Source organism: Mesoplodon densirostris, chromosome 17 (assembly GCF_025265405.1).
Source record: "Mesoplodon densirostris isolate mMesDen1 chromosome 17, mMesDen1 primary haplotype, whole genome shotgun sequence".
NCBI classification, from domain to species: Eukaryota; Metazoa; Chordata; class Mammalia; order Artiodactyla; family Ziphiidae; genus Mesoplodon; species Mesoplodon densirostris.
Genome location: NC_082677.1, coordinates 74,652,906 through 74,677,704, shown reverse-complemented (window position 1 = coordinate 74,677,704; position 24,799 = coordinate 74,652,906). Strand labels below are relative to the sequence as shown.

Below are 24,799 nucleotides of genomic sequence, written 5' to 3'. Positions count from 1 at the left end.
CATATGTCTAATTACCTGTCATTACAGAACTGCCTATCTTGAGAAGGTTCTTTCCTAAAAGAAGCATGGCAATTTATTCATGTTTCAGAAGTTTTCTGAGCTTTTAAATTAAGTCGAGCTGAGGCAACCTTATAGCTTTGAAAAAAAGGTAACAAATATATTTGCACTATTGTTACAAAGTTTATTATCCACTTAGGAAGACTAAACTTCAAAACCCGACTTCTGCATTCTATACAGTAACAAAATTACCTAGATGTTTAATGCATATGCAGTATTGAGTTCTCTGAGGTGAAGAACACAGAAGCCACTGTCCAAATTAGGCTGAAGAGCTGAAAGCAGCCCTCCAACCCTCTGGGGAATTTCTGTTCACCATCAGGGATTTGCCGTGTTGCTTCTGCCCCTTGTCTGTGGGTGCAGAGTAGATGCTGGGTATCCCTTAGTCAGACTATTCTGAAGTTTTAGGCCAATCCGTTATTCAAAAAGGATAATAAACGTAATATGTTTTATTATATTTTACGGATGGAGGGACAGTTTACCCACCGTACCGGCAGTAGGAAGCAGGGGGCCAGCTCCCCCCGAGCTCATCCCCAAGGCTGGGCTTGGCAGGATCCTAGCTCTCCCTCCTGGATGCTGTCTCCCCTCGCCCTTGAGACTTGCACTCAAATAGCGCCCAGGCCCTCAGCATGTACCCAGATGCTCACACTGACACGCTTTGGTGCTTGGGATACACATTCCCTATGCCTGGGATGCCCTCTCCCTGCTCCGCCCTCTTCGCTCCCCACCATCAGTAATCTTGCTCAGAGCATCTTCTGTGCAGTGCAGGTGCTGCTCCTTTACAAGTGAGCAGGTCTGGTGTGCCCAGACAGGAGACGATTCCAAGGCTTAGAGAAGGAAGATGTGGACAGATAGAATGAGGGCAAAATGAGCAGGGCTTTGACAACCAGGTGGAAGAGGTTCTACTTCCACGACCCAGGGAGTAGCTCCAGACCCCTTGCATTTAAACAACAAGTGAAAAGGCTTTGGCCAGGCCAAAGTGGGAATAGCGGCCAAGGCGAGATCGGGTGATCGTCACCATCTTAGCTCTTGACAGCCAGAGATTATTGAATGGGCTGGAACTGAAAGAGTATCTATTCAACTTGGTCAACTCTATTTTGCCTTTTTAAAAATAATCTTCTGAAAATTAGTAAAACAGATTTGGTTTTAAAGCTATCTCAAGACACAGACATTCACCTGCTTTTATTTCTCTTTAAGCTTTTTTTTTTTTTCCACTCTAATTCAGTTGTTTATTGAATGCTTACTCTGGCCAGACTCTCTCCACTAGCTGGAGGTCCAGTAATGTGTAGACAGGTAGCTTGGAGCGTCACCTGCAGGACTGTCATTGACAACAAAGAAACAAAGGAACAAGCAAGCAGATGAAGGAACTCGGTGGGCTCCCAGCTGGGTGGCAGTGGGGCTGGGCAGCCCTGGTTCTCTGGCAGTGGGTCAGGGAACCTTCTCCAGGGGCTCTTGTTTAGGCTCAGAGTATGAAGCAGGGCGTAGCACCTAGGTAACAGGGACGTCCTCTTAGGTCTGGCGGTACAGGACCCAGTCCTCTGAGACACTGTGTGAACTCCTGGTACGAATATGTGATGCTAGCTTCCCCCAGAATGGATTTCTATCTCATAAACAACTGCTATATGTAAATTATAGTCGAACCCTCCATTTTTGCTATTAAAGTTAAAAAAAAATCTTCATATGTCCAATCAGCAGGTTCACTTGTAGCCAAGAAATGTTTTAAAATGCGTCACAAAACTTAGGCTGTGATCCTTACGTTATCTACTAAAATTTTCTCTATGTTTTTATCATAAGAGCGCACGTCTGTCTATTCCAAGGATGGCTCTGGATTGGAATAAGGGAGCGAGTCCTTCTTAAGACGGAAGAATAAGTGGTCAACCTGATGACAATTATTCACACTGTTCTTATGGTAATTACCATTTCCTGCATGTTTATTATGTGCCAATCCCCTGCTAGAGGTGGGACTTGACTTAGTTCTCATTTTCATAACAATTCTGAAGAGATGTCACTCCCTCGCCTGTTTTTGAGATGAGGTCACTGAGGCCTGAGGAGGTGAATCTACCCGCAAACATTTCACAGTGAGCCGGTGTGTTGCCGCTGGGTTTAGACCGAGGCGTGCAGGGCTCTGCCGTCCACCCACACTCATTCTTTGGCTTGGCCCCTTCCTTATTTCCTTTGCTGATGTAAAGAATAAAGCAGCTTCTTTTCTGTGCCTTTATCACCCATGCCTCAGTGGTAATGAACTGGGGACCCCAGCTTGAAAAACTGTCCTCTAGCCACTGAAATAGAGTTGCAACATCAATATCGACATCGCCACTTTGGGGTTATGCTTATTCATGAATATTAACCAAGGAATTCTTGGTTACTACATTCTGTGTCAGCCTCTTCTCATAAACACCCTGACTCCATGTTGAACCCGTGCATGAGAGTCTGTGCCCCAACTTGTTCATTACTTGATTCAACCCCAATGAGGTTTTGACTCTCAAAAATTTGATTTTACTGTAAAGTTGTCAGTTTCATGCAAGAACGGTTGCGACATTCCTCGTCAAAAGTACACTCATTATTTAAACACCGAAGGAATTGCAATGGCATCCCATCAAGAGGACCCTGGCATGAAGTCTGAAGAAGGCTTGGTTATAAAAGTGCAGGTACAGGAGGCACATTTTGTGGAAAATTTTAAAAAACAACACAGATCAAATACAGTCATCAGGGCTTCCCTGGTGGTGCAGTGGTTGGGAGTCCACCTGTCGATGCAGGGGACACTGGTTCATGCCCCGGTCCAGGAAGATCCCATATGCCGCGGAGCAGCTGGGCCCGTGAGCTATGGCCACTGAGCCTGCGTGTCCGGAGCCCGTGCTCCACAACGGGAGAGGCTACAACAGTGAGAGGCCCGCATACCACACACACAAAAAAAAATACAGTCATCAAGTTTGTTCATGCCTCCAAGCCGTGGTCATCAGTGTTTTGAGGGTGAAGAAAAGTCACACCAAAAGAAACTATTTGAGATTCTTTTTTTTTTTTTTTAATTTATTTATTTATTTTTGGCTGTGTTGGGTCTTGTTTCTGTGTGAGGGCTTTCTCCAGTTGCAGCGAGCAGAGGCCACTCTTCATCGCGAGCAGAGGCCACTCTTCATCGCGGTGCGCGGGCCTCTCACTATCACGGCCCCTCCCATTGTGGAGCACAGGCTCCAGACGCGCGGACTCAGTAGTTGTGGCTCACGGACTCAGTTGCTCCGCGGCATGTGGGATCCTCCCAGACCAGGGCTCGAACCCGTGTCCCCTGCATTGGCAGGCAGACTCTCAACCACTGCGCCACCAGGGAAGCCCTGAGATTCTTAATGAATCTAAACAAACAAGTAAGGAAGTGAGGGCTGGAAAATCCCCCATAGAGATTTAAGGGTGTGTCTGAGTCTTTGTTGTATCTCTGCATCTTGTGAAATCCGTGGCCTGTGTAGTTCAGGGGCAGCCTTCTGATGGGCGCATCGTAACATTAGCTAATTCGAATTCCTGTGGAATTTTCTTGTAGCCTGTGAACAGGGTTTCTCTGTGACCGCCCCCTGCTTCCTGGTGCTGTTCTCACAGGTACAGGAAAGATGAATCACATCAGGGGATGTGACTCAAAGATATAGTCTCAGTCTTCACATTAAGATATGATGATTGAACACAAGTTTGCAATGAAGGCACATTCAAGTTGAGTATTAATCGAACGAGACAATTCTACCAAATCTCAAAATATGAATGCAAAAACGATTCTGAAGTCTAGTGCTAGCTTTTATATAACCAGAGTATAAGGCTGGGTGAGTGTGATGCTTTGAAAACTGTGGTTTTCAATAGGAGATGATACTGCACCCCACACCGGCCACACCCCCTGCCGACCTCTCCAGGGGACATTTGACTCTGTCTGGAGACATTTTTGGTTTTCACACCGGGGAGGTGGGTGCTACTGGCATCTAGTGGGTAGAGGTAAGGGATGCTGCAAAACCCCCTACAATGCACAGGACAGGCCTCCAGGATGAAGACTGGGGGACAAGACATCTGGCCTGGGATGTCAACAGGGCCGATGTTGACAAACCCTGCTTTAAAAGCTAAGTCATGGGATTTCCCTGGCGGTCCAATGGTTAAGACTCCATGCTTCCACTGCAGGGGGTGCTGGTTCGATCCCTGGTCGGGGAACTGAGATGCCACGTGTCACGTGGCATAGCCAAAAGAAAAAAGATTTCTTTTTTAATTAAAAAAAAAAAGTCAGTTCATGCCATTTCCCACTCACATCTCTCCACCGGTTTCTTATTTTGCTCAGGTCATGATCCAAAGGCTTCCTGAGGCTGAGGGACCCTCCAGGACCCTGCTTCCTGCTCGCCTTGGACCTCATTTCCAACTGCCCATCTGCCACACCCCTCCCCCACCCCACCAGCTTCTCTGCATCCCTGCACTCATCCTCTAACTCTCCCAGAGTGAAGCCGGGGCCTCTGCACTTTGTTCAGGGCTCCGTGCTAACTACCCTGAGCAGAAAGGCCTTCCCAACAACCTTCTGGAAAATGGCACCCCTCTCCCTTCCCCAGGTCAATTTCTGTCCTCACAACTTGCTTTAGCTTTCTACACGGTCCTTCTCATCACATGACATGTTATGCTTCAAGCGTTTGTTTGTTTTCTGTCTCCACCTTCCAGAAAATCGACACCACGAGCTCAAATGCAATCTCGGTGCCTCCAAGGGTGCCTGCACATAGTAGGTGCTCAATAAGTATTTGTTGAAAGAAAGAGAAAAAAGAATAATAAATGAATGAATACAACAACATTGCTATAAAAAATCCACTTTCTTAAAGAAACCACACTCTGTGTAACTGTGAAATAGTTGACAAGTTTACTAACTGAAGAATTCATGTGAATTATTACAGAGAAAGCATACACCACAGTAATCATTTATCCCCATTCACATGAGATTACTGGAAACTTATAGAAGGATTTCCACTGTTAATGATATGCCTTGAGTTCTAATCTCCACTTATTTAACATTTTAAGGTAAGGAAATTTCAGTGTGTGGTCAACATGTTTTACTCATTCAAAGGGCCAGAGCTGTTTGCTTTCTACCTAAGAGTGTTAAACTGGACAAGACACAATAGCCAAGATACGGAAGCAACCCACTGACGGATGAATGGATAAAGAAGATGTGGTACATATATGCAATGGAATACTACTCAGCCATAAAAAGAATGAAATCTTGCCATTCATGACTACATGGATGGACCTTGAAGGTATCTTGTTAAGTGAAATAAGTCAGACAGAGAAAGACAAATTACTGTATGATTTCACTTATATGTGGAATTTAAAAAACAAAATAAATGAACAAACATAACAAAGCAGACACAGAGTCATAGATTCAGAGAGCAAACAGGTAGTTGCCAGAGGGAAGAGTGGCAGAGGATGAGAGAAATGGTGAGGGAGATTGAGAGGAACGAAGCTTCCAGTTACAGAATAAATGAGTCACGGGTATGAAATGTACAGTGTGGGGAATATAGTCAATAATAATGTCATAGCTTTTAAACACCAACAAAATCAAAGGGCCAGAGCTGTTTGATTTCAACCTAAGAGCATTAACTTGCAGAAGAAAACACTTGTGAATATTGGAAATCTATTCCTGACCAACAGTAGGAGATTTCGTGTTTTCACTATTTTCCCACTAATTACCACTGATAATTATGTCATTGTTGTCCTACAAATACACAAGGTTCATGCATAGTTGCTTTTTAAAAAAGTCTTAGTTTACATGGTTTTACAATGTCGAATGTCAGGAAATTATCATTGACTTGGTCAGTGTTGACTCCTGGAATCTTGAAGGCTGGAGACGGGTGGAAGCCGGTTGACCCCAAGTCTACACGGGAGGCTCCAGATCGCATGCCACTTTCAAAGACCACTGCTAAGGCCCGTGAGAGTTAAGCAAAGCACCCACAGTTAACATCTGTGTGCCTGACAGCTTTTTCTGACAAAATTTCTACAGCAATGTTGTTGTAGTGATTTTTTTGTTACTTCTTCTTCTTTCTTTTTCTTTCAGCAGATCTTTATTGAGCATCTAGTGTGCACAGGCACTGTTCTAAGCACAGAACCATGAGTATTTTGCTTTGCTTTGTCTTGTCATTTTAAATAAACATCCACTTTGCTCCCTAAATTTTGGCCATTTTTATTCTTTTTCTTAAAGAAGTTTCTCCTTCCCCCAATTGCATAAGTTTCAATTTCTTGAAAACAAAAAAACCCCAGAACCTGTCCCAAACATAGAGGGCCCTGGCAGCAATGCATCTGATCCAGTCCTGGATCCTAGGACTTGACTCTCGCTGGGAGATGTCAGTGAATAAGGTGACAAGGGCGCATGACATCTGGCTTTCACTGATACTCCATGAAAGCTTGCTGCTGTTTTACACGATCCTCAGAGCAATGTCCGAGCAGAAAAAGCCTAACTCTTCACTGGTCACAGGACTGGAGTGCAAGTTTACCTGGGAGTCAGAGGTGTAAGTTCACGGAAGGGGACATATCTGGAAGAGGAGAGGAAGCAGGGTTTTGCTGGGAGACGGAGGCTAAGCAGAGGAACTTCTCTCAGGAAAAGGATGCAAAGATTTTCAGGGGAGGAGGGAAGCTTCTTACTAGGGAGGAAGATGACTCCTTGAATAAGTTTGGGGCTCTCGAGAAACACGTGAGTGTGGTGAGCGACTCAGAGAACTCCCTCCAAATCTACTGCCAGAGGAAAGTGGCAAAAGGCACAGGGGCTAGTCCATCCGTGGGAAACAGTGAGATGCCCTTGAATTGGTGGCCACTCTGGGGGCTTTGTGTGAGCTGAATGCAGAGTGATGAGCCGTGGGCCAACCACACTCCTCCTCTACATCAGGAGGCTTCTCCAGGGATGGAACACGTAATTCTAAAGTCCTACACACGTTCAAATGGTATGCAAAGAATTAGCCAAGAGCTTTTAGAAATATATACCTAAAAGAAATGATTCCTTAAATGCTCCCATTCTAGAGGGGTGGTAAGACACAATAAATGACAAGAATGTATGGAAACAATTGACAAAGTGCAAGAAGAAAAAGCACAGATGAGTGTCCAACTATCTTGGGGGATTTAGGGGTGAATAATCTGTAATAGTCATTGTGGGATGCTCAGCTGAGTTAATGTTGGCTGGGTTTTGTGTGTGTGTGTTAAAGCCTTTGACACTTAAAATGCCAACATGTACAGGAGATCCAGGGTGCATCCTAACATGCCTCTTCTCAAGCTTCTGGATGGTGACTCGACACAAAAGGTGATCAACTCGAAGGTGATCGTCTCCAGAGCACCTTCAGCAGCAGACCAGGGGCAGAAAGGAAAGCCGTGCAAATGCCCAGGGATCCACAGAAGAGGCGGGGGCTTTGGTGGCCAGGTGAGCCCCGCAGGGCGAGCATGGGGAGAAAACACGGGATTTGCAAGCAGGGACAGAATGCGGCGACGAGGAGGGAAAAGGAAGCCGCAATGTAGAGCAGCAGAGGGAGCACCTCACGGGCTCTGCCGCAGCGCTGCCCTGGGGTGTGGGAGGAGCCTGGACCGTCCTGGGCATCACACAGGGAATTCCAGCAAGTATCCGAGTGAGGGTGTGCCTGGAAGGAGGCTGTATCTGTAAAGTGTTGTTCATCCAGCCACAAAGGTGTACAGCTGACCAGCTTCGAAGAGAGATTGGAAACAGAAGAGCAGTGAGAATTTAGACTTGGGCAGCTGCAGGAGCAGGGCAAGTGGGGTTTCACTGAGTTACAGATCCCTGGGAGCCCAGCCAGGACCAGCGAGGAGGATGTGGTTATAGGGCTGCGAGTGTGGACTCTGAAGTGACAGCCTCCTACCCAAGCGTTAAACCGAGTGGCGATGATTTGAACAAGAGCGTTTGTTAGGACTGAAAAGATAATGTCTGGGGGACAGTTAAAACTCTCTCGGGAGGGAGGATCTCTTCCAGGAAAAGTGACATTCCTACAAGTAAAGAGGCAGACGGCAGAGCACATGTGACAGTGGATACGAACGGTCAGATGTAAGCACAGAGTGCGGAGCGCGCGGGACGGAGGGTGGGTGGCTGGCAGAGGCGAAAGGCTTCTTGAAGCAGGGGGAGGCTCACGGCACCAAATGCCACAGAAAGGTCAAGGAGAAGGAGGAAGGACCGAGCCATGGAGTGTTTCTTTGGGAAGAATGCTTAAAAACATCACTTCCCTCTGGGTGACCTGGATTTGAGATAGCTTTAGGGTGTATTTTGGAAACGGATGAGATTAAGATCCAGGTTTCTGGAACGAACGCAAGAGAAAAACAAACGATAGCTGTTTGACTGATTTAAGGTTGAGAGTGCTATGCAAGGCATAAAAAATGTGAACATACATTTTAAACTCATTACTCATGCTGGCGATCATTCATTCTGCAACTCTATAGGAAAATTCCTCTGCAGAAAGGCTACTGCAGGGAGGAATGTGCTTGTTTTTTCCTATTTGGCATTAAGGAAAAGTACAAAGTCTGAGGCAGGAGCCTGGCGCGGTCCTGCTGCTTCTCAGCCTCCCGTTTTTAAAATTGAGAAGTCGCAGCTCGACTCTGCTGACAGACACACATAGATGGTGTATCACTACACGTGGGTAGGACTGCTCAGACCCGAAATCGGCATCCAGCTTGTGCTAAACCAAATCTACTTTGAGTTCCAAGGAACAATGCCTTTTAAATCTCTTATTTCTCTGAAATCTTACATTATTGCACATGAGGAAAAAACACACACACAAAAATAAGGATCCAGAGATCACTCCCCAGGCCCCCTGCACTCTAACAGGTTTCTAGGACACGAATAAGACTTTTTCTTATCCATGAGAGTATAACCCAGACGTCTGGAAGATCGCCTCAGAGAAAAACAAATGTCAAGGGTAGGGATTCAGGTAGACACAGTGGCTGGTCCTAAACTCAAACAGGAAGAGAGATTTCACGTGGGGCGTTGTGTAAGGAGATGTGAGATGTCAGCAGAGGCCAAATTATCAAAGAGGTGTGGTCAGGAGGGCACACGGAAGAGGCGTGTGTTTTGAACAGCAGGAGTCTAACTGACCCTAAGCGACGTGAACCAGACTTCATCACCCCTTTGCTAATAGTCCCAGAAATGGATCAAGAGAGGGCTTCCATGTCTACCAGTGTTGGGGACCAAATGATGTCCCCATGTGATGACTTTTGTGGCAGCCGCATTCCACAACATGGTCATATGGCTGTAAGAACTGATAACTCAAGAAGCAGAGAAGTACAACACTGCGGCGACAGGCAAGGATGGGTGGGTTGAGAACATGTATTAGCTGGACTTGCTTCTTACCCTAAGAGGCTAGAGCTGGCCCCCAGGGTTCCTCCCTACTTAAAAAAAAAAAAAAAAAAAACCTTTATGAAATCATCATTCTTGAATAGATCAAGATTGCTCTTGACCTTGTGTGTTGAGCAGTCTTCTGCGGCAGAAAGTGTCACCAAGACGCACGCTTGGGGTTAAGTCGGGTGGAAGGAAAGGGCTTCCTTGCCCACCCGCCTTAGCTCCCGCCACCCACTCCCCTGCCAAGTCTTAGGAGATGGTTTGTGCTAAAAACACCAACCGAGGCAGGAAATAGAGTGATATCTTCAACAACATATGTGCTGAGCAGGGCAAGAATGTACCCATAGTAAAGCTAAAAAATGACTGTCAGTATAAATAAGGTTTGCAGAAACCAAAAAGGCACAGAGAATTATGTTGTGTCAACTTTCTTTTCAGTTTGACGAGCTGTGGCTCCTTTTGGGCCCAACTCTCCTGTCCCTGCCATCGCGGGAAGAAGCGTGGCCACCCTTCCTTTCCCTGGAGCTCGCCTCCCCTATAAGGAGCTGAATATGCAACATCTAAACGACAAGCTGGCCTGGACTGGAGGCCCGTTCCTCGTGTCTAATCTCATGGGTCACGCGGGTATTTATATAGCTGGTATTTTTACATTTCCTCAATGTCAGGTGGTAACATAACTCCAGGAGGCCTGGAACGCCACACCTGCACAGCTGCACTAGGTTGACAGTGTATGTCCTGGTTTAGGTGTGTGCTTTTCTCCAGAAAGCAAAGGTGGAGAGGACGATATTCCTTTTCATTTATTGGGAGCTTTCGGTATTTGTTGACACTTGTATGGTGTCACATGGATGGGAGACTGGTAATACCTACCATCTGAAAAAACAAGGAGGGTACCCCCAAGACACCTCCATCAGGTTCTACATCCTTTCTCATGGGAACAACCAACACCCAGCAGCGGATCCCTTTAGAATAAGAACTGTTTATTTATTTATGTTTTCATTTCCATGAGAATTGTATTGACTATATTTTGTCTCTCGGTATTTAACCACCTTTATATATATATATATATATATATATATATATATATATATATTTATTTATTTATTTATTTTTTTGCGGTACGCAGGCCTCTCACTGCTGTGGCCTCTACCGTTGCAGAGCACAGGCTCCGGAGGCGGAGGCTCAGCGGCCATGGCTTATGGGCCCAGCCGCTCCGTGGCACGTGGGATCTTCCCGGACCGGGGCATGAACCCGTGTCCCCTGCATCAGCAGGCGGACTCTCAACCACTGCGCCACCAGGGAAGCCCCACCTTTATACTTAGCTCGTCCTGGAGCCCTTCTTGGATTTTTAATGTTTAGCTAAATTGTTGAAGAACAACTACTTCAGTCCTTGAGAAGTATATAATCTACGTTTGCTCCATTTCAGGGACACCAGCTCGTGCTCCCGTCACAACATGCTGCTCTAGTGCCTTCTGTCCATCCCCTACCTTCACGGCGTGAACCTCAGAACAACCAGAGACGTGGCTGAATCACTTACATGTCATACGAGACAAACTCTCATTGTTGGCATTCATTTCACTGATGTAGTTGCAGCCGGGTCAGAGAGAACCAGTAAAATCAGCAAAAGTTCAAAGCCAAAATGCAGTGGTGTATACTGAGTCTTTTCAAAATCCTTGTTCAGAACTAATTATAAACTTTATCCACCCCAGATATTTAAGAGCCCCAAGGTCACAAGCCAGGACCAATGAAAACAGGCAGGAGCCACAGACCTCAAGCCTCTGCCTGCGGGCACATTTCATGAGGAGAACACAGGGCAGGCCTGGGGCAAGACCCCCGGGGCTGGGGCTTGGGAACCCCGGAGGGCTCAGGACCGCAGTGATTTCCACTGGTGCAGAGACATGGCCACGTTTTAACAGCCTGGTGGTGCCCTGCACATCTGTAGATCAGCCCCACTGCCCACCCCGGGTGGCTGCTAGGCAGCAGCTCTGAGGTCTTACATAACAAATTAAAAATATCTATACAGACTTCAAGTCAGAATTCTCCTCAAGCCATGTGGCCTGTTTCTTTGATGGATCCCATGATTGTGTCCTTTACAGAAGTAGTAGACGGGTGGACACTACTAATTCCTTGTGCCTTCAAACCCTATGTGCCTGTGACTGAATGTCCCCGGAGCCGTCGCAGTGGCGGTGTCACATCACAGAGATGTCGGTCACTCGGGAAGGATGGGACACTGGGAGGGACACTGAGGGAAAGGCTGAGCTGATCTCAGAGGCTTTCATCTCACCCAGAACTACAGGAAGAAAAACCCTCGGAGCCAGTCAGGAGGTGGCGGTCCCATCCTCATGGGCCCACAGCTAAGCATTTCTCATCCTTCATTTTTAAAGCATATATGTTTACCAGTACATGAATGTAGGAAAACCCTTTGCACACACCCTGGTGTAGCTCCTCCAAAACATCACTTGGTGATGCCATCACGTCCTTGCATAAACCCTCCTCTTACGGTGCAAGACGCACTGGTCTCAGCCTGTTTCTCTCACTGCTTTGGTTTCACCCTCCTCCTTCCCTCTAGATAAATCTTACCTTCCAGATCAGTGTTGCAAAGGACATATTTATGGGTTGGAAAATCAATTTAGTGGGTCATGATAAGCATTTTAAAACGAAAGAGAGTAGAATGAATTGAATAAAAATGCAGCATTTCACAAGCATGAAGGGTAAGCAGTTTGAGAAACCCAAACAGTATCTTCATGGACAAGGTTTCTTGCTGCCTGGGTACCTCGGATCTCTCGTGTTTCCCTGCTGTGAGCTGCTTCTGAGCAGATCCCATATTTTACTTTTAAAATCCATACAATTTAGTACAACGCCTTGCACAAAACACACCCTCAATGCGTATTTTGAATAAATGAATGAAGCCCGCCCTTCTCATTTAACGATTTTTCCAAACCTCTTTGAAAACTTGAGGCAAGTAGCAAACAGCAACACAAATATTGTTACTCATTGAATCATTTTGCCTGAAGTGAACCTCTGATTTTTTTAATCCTGAAAAGGACTTTGTGTCTTGGGGGCAATGTCATAGAATGATTTTATTGTCTGAAAAATGGAACCTTTTCCCTAAAATCATTACAGAGGGTTCCTTAAGATGGATTTGACCCCTGCAGCAATGGAAATGCTCTCTGATTAGCAGCTGGACCACATTGCTGGGTTTTCTAATGATCATCAGATTAAAAAGACATTATTATAATCCCTCATCACCACACAGAAGCCCAGTGCCTCTGCCCCATGTCGCTGTCCCAGCCTCTGGAGATTAGACATGATTTCCAGCCTGGGTAAGTGAACTACATCAGTGAAATGAACGCCAGCCATTAGAGTTTTACTGTCTCGTTTGACACGTATGCAATTCAACCAAATATCTGGTTGTGCTAAGTTTCATGTGGTGGGTAGGGGATGGACAGAAGGCACTGGAAGGCATGTCACGACGGGAGCACGAGCTGGTGTCCCTTAAATGGAGCAAACGTAGGTTACATATTTTTCTCAAGGACTGAAGTAGTTATTCTTTCTTTCAGTTTTTTTTTAAAAAATTTATTTTATATTGGAGTATAGTTGATTTACAATGCTGTGTTAGTTTCGGGGGTACAGCAAAGTGATTCAGTTATATATATATTATTTTTCAGATTCTTTTCCCTTATAGGTTATTACAAGATACTGCATAGAATTCCTGTGCTAGACAGTAGGTCCTTGTTGGTTATATATTTTATATATAGTGGTGTGTACCTGTTAATCCCAACCTCCTAATTTATCGCCCCCACCCCTTTCCCCTTTGGTAACCATGAGTTTGTTTTCTATGTCTGTGAGTCTGTTTCTGTTTTGTAAATAAGTTCATGTGTCATATTTTAGATTCCACGTATAAGTGATATCGCATGATATTTGTCTTTCTCTTTCTGACTTACTTCACCTAGTATGATAATCTCTAGGTCCATGAAGTGGTTATTCTTTTTTTTTTTTTTTTTTTTTTTTTTGCGGTGCACGGGCCTCTCACTGTTGTGGCCCCTCCCGCTGCAGAGCACAGGTTCCGGACGTGCAGGCTCAGCGGCCATGGCTCACGGGCCCAGCTGCTCCGCGGCATGTGGGATCTTCCCGGACCGGGGCACGAACCCGTGTCCCCTGCATTGGCAGGCGGACCCCCAACCACTGCGCCACCAGGGAGGCCCAGTAGTTATTCTTAACACAAGTTTCTATTAAAAATCCAGGAGGGTATCCATTACAAGCCATATATAAAGGTGGTTAAATACCAAGAGACAAGACAAAGTCAATATAATTCTCATGAAAATTAAAAACAACTATACTCTTCTGCTGTAGACAATCTGCTGCTGGGCATTGGTTATTTACTTGAAAAAAGACATGTGAACTGGTAAGAGTATTGCGGGCGTTAGGCTACTTTAAATGGATGTAAATGGATGCCCTCCATCCTGCTTCTAAATCCAGCCTGGCCCTGTCCTGCTGGTGATCTCACCTGAGAACTGGAATTAAGCAAACATAACTCCGACAAACAGATGTGACTTCAGGAAGTAATTTAAGGGCTGCAAGCTTTGGTTCCCGTTTCAGTAACGTGGAAATGCCTGAATAGGGGTAGTTTTCACCCACTGCTTTGCTCAAGTCTTCTCTTACTCCTTCCTGGATCTTTCCACATCAAAGGAGAATAGTAAAACTAAGATCGAAAACATGCCCATTTGCTTGGGAATTACCCTGTTGTACCTACAGTGCACATATGCCAGTTCTTCCATTCTTTAAAATGGACATTTTGGCCAGGGGACGGGGGGGAAGAGTATGTTTGATCATGAGTCAGAGTTTTGGGTGTGAAGAAGCTCTTTTGTAGGTTTTGCAGGGCTTGGGTAATACACAAATTCTCAGGTATGCTACCGTGAGTGTTCCATTGTAAACGTGTGTCATCTCGGCTCCAGTTCATGTCTGCCATGCTTTGGTCCCTGCATATTTTAGGACTGAGTCACGTGTGTGGGGAGGAAAGCAAACTAGATTGGCTTATTAAAATTAACATGTATTACTGAATGTAAAATTGCAATTGCTCGGGATATTGTCAGTGTACAATGTCTAAGTATGAACATTTCTGGTTTCAAGGAGAAACCAGAAAAAGAAAGAAGTGAAAACCAGCATAGAAAAAGGTCTGAGAAGCTTCACACACAGCGGGTGTGAGGGGATGGCTGCTGACTCATGGGATAGGGCAGTGGGTAAAATGACATTGAATATAGCTGGCTCTCAGGTGGTGAGGAATTTTCTAGGCTAATCTGAGAATTAATCATAAAAATGATTCAAGCCAGCCTAAAGAACCTAAACACTCTTAGGTAATTAAGAAACAGCTTTTTCTCTTCCAATCCTCTTAAGGAGAGAACATGGCAGCGGCCCAGCTCATCTTTAGGAAAACTTTCCATGTACCCTGTCCCTTCTAAGAGTTTCTTCACAAAAGGAAGAAAACCCGGGATATTGTATTCTGTGGCAATAATGAGATGCGGATAGCCAGGAAGGTCTTTATTAACTTGCTTTGGGAGAGTTGCTGAGTGGCTTAGAGGATAAAGCACGGGGTTTCTCTTTGGAGCCCCCAGTGGGCATTTAATTCAAAACCTAGTCTAGAGACCCCCAACACACAATGGCTGCTTGCTTTAACGGGTTGATGGTATGAAAAATATTTACTGGTTAGGAAAGATAATCCACTTCTGAAAAGACTGCCCTTTTTTCCAGAATTCCAGGTACAAAAGAGTCTCCTCCCACTGACTGTGCATTAGAGAACAGCCGAGCTGGGATGGCTTCTCTGCCTCTTCTGGCTCATCTCAAAAATGATGAACTATTTGTGCAAGATACCTATCTCTGGTCTGAAGGCATGCTGGCAGCTGTAGACTCACAGCCAAGACGTTAAGCTAATTTCCCAGGATAATTCACACTATTCAAAGGGTAACTTTTTGATCAGGTTGATCTAAATATTTAATTGTCACAACTCTCTGGTTGCTTTGGCTCCTGGGTTTCAAGGAAGAATGAAGCAGCTGTGCCTGGTGGAAGTACCAAGCTCAGGAGACCTCTGAGTTTAAGATTCTCCCAACAAACATTTATTGAGGGGCTCTGAGTACGGGCCTGCCACTATTATTTTTTTCAGCCATGTTTCTAATTTTGCCATTATCTATATTTCTGTCTCTATAGCCACGTAACTTTGGAAATAAAAAGTTGCCATAGAGACACAGATGAGGGCTTTTTTGGCTGTGCCTTTCTCCCGCCCCAATCATGCTGGCTGCTGAGAACCACTTCTGATCACCTGTGCAGCCCTTAGCGTGGCCCTGGGACAGGGTGAGAGCTCACTACAGCTTTACCTTTTGGCTGGTCCTGAGCAGGCATCTGAGACGCTCCACTCCCGGGACGGACACTCACATCCTGACACTCACATCCCGCAGAGTTAAATACTTCCTTAAGGAAAGATGCTGGGTGAGCGCTTTGCAAGTGAAAACAACTGCTGTGAGCGATTGCTCACCTGTAATCAGGAACTGTTCCCAAGCCAAACCTCACAGAGGCTGAGTCAAAGGGAGACAGAAAGTGAGCAAGCAATCCTTTTGAAGGTGAGGAATTATTCGGGTCCAACCTGTGTGCTGTGGATCCCTGACCCTAGGGAGGACAGTTTGTGGGACCAGAGAGTAGAAAGGGTTTTATCAAGAAGGTGGGCGCAAGGCCAAGGGGCACTCAGGGGACACGGCCTCGGCTCCAAACTGACACTTCTGTGTCCCTTAGGAACATTTACAACAGTTTTATGTGGCCTTTTGCTTTTTCGTTTTTACAAAAAGAAAAGTTTTATACGTCCTTCTCCCATATCTTTTCCTGGTAAGGAGTTTATCTTAACTTCAGAAAGGAATTACTTTCTGAGACAGGGACTGGGTATCATTTTAACACTTTAATTTTTTTTGCAGACGAAGAATGCCACAGTAGAAAGGACCCAGGGTCTGAGAGAACAGAGACGTGTTTGATTCCTGACTCTGGGACTGATCAGTTTCTGCGATTATGGGAAAATCACTTCATCCCTCAAAGTCTACGACTGCTCGTTGGTGGATGGAGAGGCTGACACCTGCACCTCTGGTCTCACAGACAGAACCCGGGGAGAAGAGGGACGTCTGCATGCTTGGCCGACAGGAAAGAGCCACTTACAAACATTAGCTATTAACACTATTAACAGAACACCATGACCAGTGTTACAGAGCGTTTCTGAGTAGTTACCATCCTCTGAGGTCACATGCACATACCCAGAATTGCTACTACCGGTTTGGTTCTCTTTCTTCCTTTGGCTCTTACTTTGTAGGGGAGATCCTAAGGGTGAATGCTGAATTCTCACGGGACAGAAGAGGAATGTTGGAGATGTTTCCAGGCCTTGTTGTGGAGCTTCCAGGTCGGAAGCTCATCCTGCCCTGCTTCCATGGGCCCTCTGTTTTCTCTCTCTCTCCTTCAAGGCTCATGGCCAGATGCTAAGAGGACCAGGTACCCTGAACTCACGTTTAGAGGCAGGGCTCACCACACGTGGCTTCCTCTGGCTGCCATACCGGCTCCCCTATGCACCCGGGAAACTAACTCCACGCCCCGTCATTGTTCCCACCACCCTTCTTGCCCACGTGCCAGCCCTGGCGTGAGGCTCTCCCTGACTGCAGGCGTCACGCACTTCCCCTCTGGGCTGCCAGGCACGCCAGCTGTGCACATCTGCGGCAGCGGCCCCGCACCGTGCCCTGCTCACCGGCACATTGTGATGAAGTCTGTGCAACCTCTCCCGAAACAAGGTACAAGCAAACCCCTGGGGTTCACAGGCCACTTGGGGTTCAGTTACAGACCCACTCATGGTTTATAGCCCCCACGTAAAGCCTCTCATTGAAATGGGGTGGACCCACCTGCCACCCGCACTGCCTGGACAGGGCAGGGCACACCGATTTCTTTCTCTCTACTTTGGATTCCCTGTGGCAAGCCCCGTGCTCACATTAAGTGAATGCTTTTTGGATGACTACAAGGGAATTAGCTCTACAAGTTAATACAAGTCCTGTTTTATGGGTCCCTGGTTGCACAATTTCCCTGTGTGAATTCTTGGGCATTTAGAGAGAGAAGGTGCCGTAAACTGGGAGAAAAATGTCACCACATTCACAACAAATATTAGGCATTTTTTTCAACTGTCCAATTTAACATAGAAGACAAAGAGCTTTGTGCTCTTAACATAGGTATGTTTGGCTACTGATCAATTTACTCCATTTGAAAGCTCATTTCCAAGCGGAGATAGACAAAGTATTATTTCTATTGGACATCTGGGGAATTAGAAACACTGCAATGTCCAGTTGCCAGTCCCAAACACAGATACCCTCCTTCACTGCAGCAGGGCCGGGAACTGGGTGAAAACATCCTTTTCTCACAGAGATCTACTCTCCTTATGTGAAAGCTCAGGTTCACGGATACGGTAGGGGGAGCCATTTCCATAGCTCATCCTCGCCTGATAGCCACCTAGTGATAAATGGACAGCTTGCTTCTCTGGGGATGGGAAGCTCGTCTTCCCGGAGGACTTACTCATTTGGAAAATGAGGGAAACTTAGGGTTGATTTAAAATGGTTCCAGAAGGCAGTGGAATTCCTTCCTTTCACAGGAGGGAGACCTTTATGAGAGGCAGGAGTGCGCGCTCAACTACACATCAGTAAACTATGTGCTTGCTCTCCACGCCCTTTATAATTTTCATGAAGCCTCAGGCCACCACCCCTCACAAATAAATCACCATGGAGAGAAAGCAAAGCGGCTAGGGAGTGAGAAAGATTAACAGCTCGGCACGGATAAACTGCTAGTAGAGCCTGCATGGAGGCAAGAAGGCTCCAGGATGTCAAGCCCTGCATCTCATGATGGCATCTAGACATCTGCAGGAGGAGGACCAATTTCGTATGCCGCAATTTCATTACAATGCATCACAGATTAAACAAAGATGGTGTCTCAACTTCTGTCTCAAACACCAGGAGCAGAGAATGGCAATTTACCAACACTGTCCTCAAGCAGGTCCGAGGCTTCTGCCTGTAATTCTGTGATAGTTCACTGATGTTAAAGCATCTTCTTGTTGCTGAACAATGCATAAGGAATTGTACTTCATTCGGCAGTGAGGCATCAAAACCTCACACAATGTTGATTTAAGATGCAACCGTATGTCTTTTGGGACCTTGATCTTTCATACTTAGTTCTGTTTGGATGTGATATTTAGAAATCCACACTTGTTGTGGTAGTAGAAAAGTTGTCTTGCACAGCTGCCCACGTCTGGAGCTGTGCTCAAAGAACCTGTGGAAGATCTCGCAGGCCAGTGTTGTTTTGGTGGAAAGCTAACTCCTGAGAATTATTTTGGTTATATCATGAAAAACGAGTCTCCAGCATCCAGAGGTGGCTTCTGTCCTGAGCAACAATCTCACATTCATGAGGCTCAAAAGGATTGACTGGTCTGTACTAATTAAAGTGACTTAAGAATAAGCCTTTTATTTTTTCTAAAGGACTTTTCTGATAAAAGGTTTATAAATATTTATTAGTAAATTGATTTGACATTGGGACATACTTCCAAGTAATCCATTGATGGTGGAGAAAACTGGAGATGAGCTAAGATTGGCCACAGAGAGAGTTCATTAATCTATTCTCTACTTTTGTATGTTTGAAATTTTCCATAAAGCCGACTTTAAAAATAATTCTTTTGAAAACAAATGGCCCTGTGGAATTAAGTATCATGCTGTAAAAAATTCATTTGAATAATACTTTGATTTAAAAACTCAAAATATTCTTACTTGGAGTGTTTATGCAATGAAATTAAATATTTGAAATTAAGAGTAATTGCCATTTGGCTTCAGTGGTTCTTATGTGTAAAAATGCCACAAGGGCCAGATTTACCAAATATATGTAAAACTGCTTTTTCTTTTTTAGGTAGGTTTTCATCAAATGTATTTAATAAACACCTATTATATGCGAAGAAATATTGTCTCTCTATATTTTTTGTTGTCAATATAATTTTTAACTACGTATTTATATCATATAAACTAAAGATGCACAGTATCAGAGAGTAACAAAATAATGTTTTTTCACAGAATATTCTGCAAATCAGACTCCTCCTCCACATTCTTCTCCAGATTTCTGAGGTGTACTGCATTGTTGTCAAAGCTCGATCATCCTGATCTTTTTCAACGGGTACAGAATAACATGCTCATTTTACTTCATGTTCTAGATAAACAACCAGCTGCCATGGAGCCATCTGGAACAATGGCGCACCCTCGTGGCCCCAAGAAGCCAATGACTTTCCCCCTGCATTTGAATTAGGTCTCTTACTTTTTGAACTAAGTAACTATAAATAATTAGCATAATAATATTAATCATATTATGGCATCAGATGAAAAACACCTTGTGAATGAATGGGATAACCAAAAAGTCACAGACAATTAAACATTTAGTCATTCTTCATTTTAAGGGCCCAGTGGGTATTCCACAATTGTTTACATCCATGATCTGTAAAGTACATGTTTGGAATTTTTGACTTTATGAAACAGTTTTCTCCATCTAAACTGTAGGACTCTTACTTGTTGCACCTCAGGTGAGCAAATATGAATTTTTAAAGGCTTATCCTCTGTTTTTTGTTGTTTTTTTTCCCCCTGCAGTCCTGGGCAGGTAGCCAAGACAAATGCCCCTGGAGCCAGAATCACTGCATTCAAGTCAGGCTGTGTCTCTCAAAGGAGGGAGACTTTGAGCAAGTTTAATCTCTATGCCTTAGTTTTCCCATCTGTAGAATGGGGATGTTAACAGCAGATACATTTTAGTCTTGTGAGAACTAAACAGGTTATTAAAACAATGCCTGGAGCATAGAAAGCACTGCAGCTACTTGCTGCTGATACTACCCCTGCCAGGCTGCAGTCACATCTGTCACCTGCACAATCACATTTTGTCTATACCTGCATCCCGGACTCTTAGAATTTCTGTGACCTGTGTACCTCAGATTGAATATCCAAGAGTCTATAGAAAATGAACTGTTTTGAGGGACATGATGTTTATGAAATCGCATATGGATATTAAGTCTATGGAGTAGTGACGTTGTAGAATTAAACACCAAAGGACCTCATTTTCTATACGCAGCTCACCATCCTTTATATTTTAACTGGAAATACCTCTAGCAGGGTAATAGGGAGCAGTTTAATCTCTGCAAGGTCACTTTCTAAAGAAGTGAGGGGAATATTTTGAACCCTTCTGCAAATCTGCAGTGCAGTTTCCCCATATCACAACGGTCCAAGAAATGAGCTGTAATTAATTCAGGTGCATTGAGGCGGAATTAGCCGCCCACTGGATTATTTGGTAAGGAAGCTATTTCAGGTGAAGAGAAGAATATTTTGAAATATAAAAAGGGTAAAGAAGGAGATTTAAAATCTTAAAGGGGAGAAGTCCCAGGACTCCAGTAAATCACGAACACCAGCCATGCGATTCATTCAGAAGAAAATGGATTACCGGCTTCAGGATCACACTGTGTAAAAACCCTAATAATCATATAAGCAGCTCCAGTGATTAGCTCCAGCATCAAGACTATTTTTTCTTCCAAGTCTTCTCTTTAAGCCCCTTTGACATTCTAAAAGAATAGCCTGTACGACCCCAGGAGGATACATCCTGCATGCTGGTCAACGTGTTTTCTACATCGTGGACCATCGGGAATCACACCGGCCTCAGCTGCACAGTTGGACTCCTGTCAACTGGTGCGAGGGGACGAGCCATCTCCTACTGCAGTTTCCTGTTATTACAGTCACTGTGCTGGGGCAGAAGCTGCCAATTCATATATTTATGAGAAAGTCATAAGTGGCTCAAGACAATCTTTTCAAAATAAAGAGTGTTTTGTAAAAGCCCAAAGTAGAAAAATAGATATTTTATAATTTTAGAGTTGCACTAACAATGTTGTACTTGAGGTTTTGATACATGTTCCCAAATACCGGTTAATGTTACCAAGGGTAAATATTAGCACATCCACGCACCCTGCCTGGAGGCCTCCCTGGAATCCTCCCCTCAAGTCCTAGACTTAGGGATTTCCAAATGATGACGCCTGTCTACAAATTCATTAATTTCACTTTCTTGAATACAGCCGAGAAGAATTCATCCAATTCCCATTTATAGTAAAATTTGGTTTTAATAAACTCTTAGTTCCGAAAGCAAATAGTAATTTGTTCATTTAAGGCTTTTCTCTTAGAGTCCATTTTGTTCCTTGGAATGAAACATATGACTTGTGAAATTCAAGCCATCTCCTACTTACAATGAAAATTTCATTTATTAATGGACTGTAAGAAGAAATTGTTAGCTAAAAAAACAATTAGCTTATCTGACTGAAGAATAAATGGGGGGTGTGGGGGGGCTTCCCTGGAGGCGCAGCGGTTGAGAGTCCGCCTGCCGACGCAGGGGACACGGGTTCGTGCCCCGGTCTGGGAGGATCCCACATGCCGCGGAGCGGCTGGGGTCGTGAGCTATGGCCGCTGAGCCTGTGCGTCCGGAGCCTGTGCTCCTCAACGGGAGAGGCCGCAACAGTGAGAAGCCCGAGTACCGCAAAAAAAAAAAAAAAAAAAAAAAAAGAAAGAAAAAATGGAGGGTAGGTTATTCACTCCTTTGCTAAGTGTTCTTAGTCTTGACCTACTTTTCACTTAATGAGAATGTTTTCTAGATTTTCTAGAGTTTTTGGACCTAATCAAATGATGAAAGACAATATATTTATGTAGTTTCTTTAGGATAAAGAGCAGGTTAACGCGTACATAAAACGTCGCATCATAAGTTTTTATTTCCAGTCCTACCACCTGACCTTAAGGAAGGTGTTTAACCTCCTGACCTTGAAGTTTCCCAGCTCTGTAAAGTGAGGATGCTAGTAGTCGCCATCTACATTCGGGTTAATGGCATCATGGTCGAGGGACCTGCTACAATTTCCTTAAAGAGAAGATGCTTTGTATTCACGTAATTCCCCTCCCAAATACAGAACATTGGAAAATATTTTGGTTCTGTATAAAAGCCTTAAGGTGTTTTTTGGAAGATGACTACATTCTCTGTGACTATAAAGAGAATCTGTGCCCAAATGGCACCTCTGGCTCAAAGGCAACCTCGTCTGAATGAATTAGCACATGGTGAGCTATTTACAAGAGATTAGCAACAAATTCTTAACGAGGGCTTTTTTTGGTTTTGTTTATTTCTTTGTTTTTTTGCTTTGCTAGCTACCTTCTGCTTTTATATGGACACAAAATAAATACTTTTTAATATAGGCAACAGCCTCTGGCTGCCACAGCTTAGCCCTGAGCTCACTTGACTGGCCTGTCAACAGCTAACTGGTTATGGGGAAGCGCTGCTCAATGAGAAGATGCAGATAGAACAGAACTGAGTTAAAATTTTCCTTGGGTGGCAAAGGAACAGAACAAAAATCATTCATTCAGAACAACATAGCACAAGTGGTACTGGGTGAGTGTAAGAGAGTAACTTAACAGGAAACCGTCCCAGATGCCGGGAGTGGAAGTGAGGTGGACAGCAGGTTGGAGAACTCGCGGGTTAGCTGTGAGCTGTAAACCAAAGGGGCATCTCGGCATAATGGGACAAAAGTGCCACTTCCATGTTGCAAGTGAATATTACCAGGAAACGGAAATCAGCGGCTCAGGCTGAGTCTTGCTCTAATACTTCTCAAGTCACAAGCGTGTATTAAACCCAGGTTTAGCGCTGTGGGTTGTTGTATCGAGAACTTTTACCTACGAGACGGAAAGCTTCATTCTTACCTACCTGGCCATATTGGTTGCATAAGATGTTTGTTTTTAAGTTGGTACCTGCTCTGAACGACCCCCACAATGACCTCAAGCCGTACCCTTAAACCGTATCTACGGCACATCGACACACATCCGCGTCTGCAGCTACGCCTCTACCTCCGTGTGCGAAATTCACCTTCTGCTTCGCGGATCCTGCGGCCCGCCGCCGACCTCCGGAGCACGCTCCTTCCCGAGCTGAAGAGGCTGGCCAGCTCGTCCAGGGGGCTGCCCACAGGCCTGCAGTTCGGGGGGCTGTAGGCGGCCGGAGAGGGGGTGCCGGGGGTGGCCTTCCTGGGCTCGGCCCGGGCCGCCTTCCCGGGGGGTTGCGGGCTCCTGGGGCCGGGGCTGCAGGGCGCGCCCGCGGGGGCCGAGGTGGGTCTCGGGGGACCCCGGGGCGGCTCCGCTGGCCTCCCCGAGCCGGGCTCGGGCGCGGAGGTGAAGTGCGCGGGCGGCCTGGGGGCGGCGGCGGGCGTTGGGGGACGGGAGGCTCCGTGCGGCCCGGCGAACGCGGGCCGGTCGCCGTCGCCCTCTGGGGCTTTGGGGTGCTGCGGGGACGGGGGGCCGGCGCCCTCGGGCTGCATGGGGTACCTGAGGCTGGTCTCCAGGACCGGCAGCCTCTTCACCTCCAGGGGCGTCAAGGGCGACTCGTCGGACGCCGGGGAGCAGGTGACCGGCGTCGGGGGGAACACGAGGAGGGGGGGCCGGTGCGGCAGAAGGTCGGGGAAGGGCGCGGGGATGTCGCACGCGTCCCGGCAGGACCCGCCGGCGTCGCCGTCCTCCGAGGGGAGGAGGCTGCGGCCGTCGCGCGGCGGAGGGTGCGAGGCGGACGCGGAGACGCCCGCCCCCAGGCCGCCGCCCTCGGGGGGCGCCCAGTACTTCATCTCCTCGTACACGGCCTCCGCCGGCTCGGGGCTGCCGGCGCGGCCCAGCATCTCGATGTACACGGGCTCGGGCTCCGGGGGCGCGGGCGGCGTGGGGACCCCCAGGGCGCACTGAGGGCCGCTCGCCCTGCGCCGCGCACCGCCGGCCCCCGCAGCCCCCGGCCGGGCGCCCGAGATCTCCTCCGAGGAGCCGCTGAGCTTGGTGTGCGGGCTCCGCGTGGGCTTCCGAGGGGGCATCTTCTTCACGGCGCTGTAGTCGTCGCTGTGCGGCCGGGGCCGGCTGAGAACTGGGCGAGGGCGGAGAAGGGCGGCAGTGTTAGCGGGGGACCCGGCCCGAGGCTCGCGCAGCGCGCGGAGCTGCCCCGGCTCCGCGACCGGCGAGGACCCGGCCTCCACCCTCCAGGGTCCAGTCCACGCCCCTGCGGGGTCTGGGTCCCTCCACCCTCCAGGGTCCAGTTCTCCCCCCCCATGCGGGGTCTGGGTCCCTCCACCCTCCAGGGTCCGGTTCGCTCCCCCCTGTGGGGTCCAAGTCCCTCCACCCTCCAGGGTCCAGTTCGCTCCCCCCTGCGGGGTCTGGGTCCCTCCACCCTCCAGGGTCTGGTTCTCTTCAACCTCAGGTTCCCCATCTCCCCACCCTCCTGGGTCCATGTCTCCCCGCACTTGGCACGACTGCCAAGGGGAAAGCCAGTTCTGATCTCGGAGGGGGAGGACAACTCCCACCAGTCAAGGAAGAG

At 46.6% G+C, this 24,799-nt stretch overlaps 1 protein-coding gene and 1 long non-coding RNA gene across 2 annotated transcripts in view; one reads left to right on the top strand and one right to left on the bottom strand.

Annotated features, from left to right (window-relative positions):
• MYO16 (myosin XVI) overlaps nucleotides 1–24,799 on the bottom strand; it is a 407,151-nt gene that overhangs the window by 33,404 nt on the left and 348,948 nt on the right. The window contains exon 31 of the mRNA XM_060079968.1: nucleotides 23,321–24,352. Coding sequence (XP_059935951.1) covers nucleotides 23,321–24,352 — 1,032 coding nt within the window. The remainder of the gene's footprint in view (nucleotides 1–23,320; nucleotides 24,353–24,799) is intronic.
• On the top strand, nucleotides 7,887–10,961 carry LOC132477583 (uncharacterized). The gene is made up of 3 exons (XR_009530295.1): nucleotides 7,887–8,083; nucleotides 9,803–9,988; nucleotides 10,788–10,961. It is a non-coding gene; the product is annotated as an uncharacterized LOC132477583 (long non-coding RNA).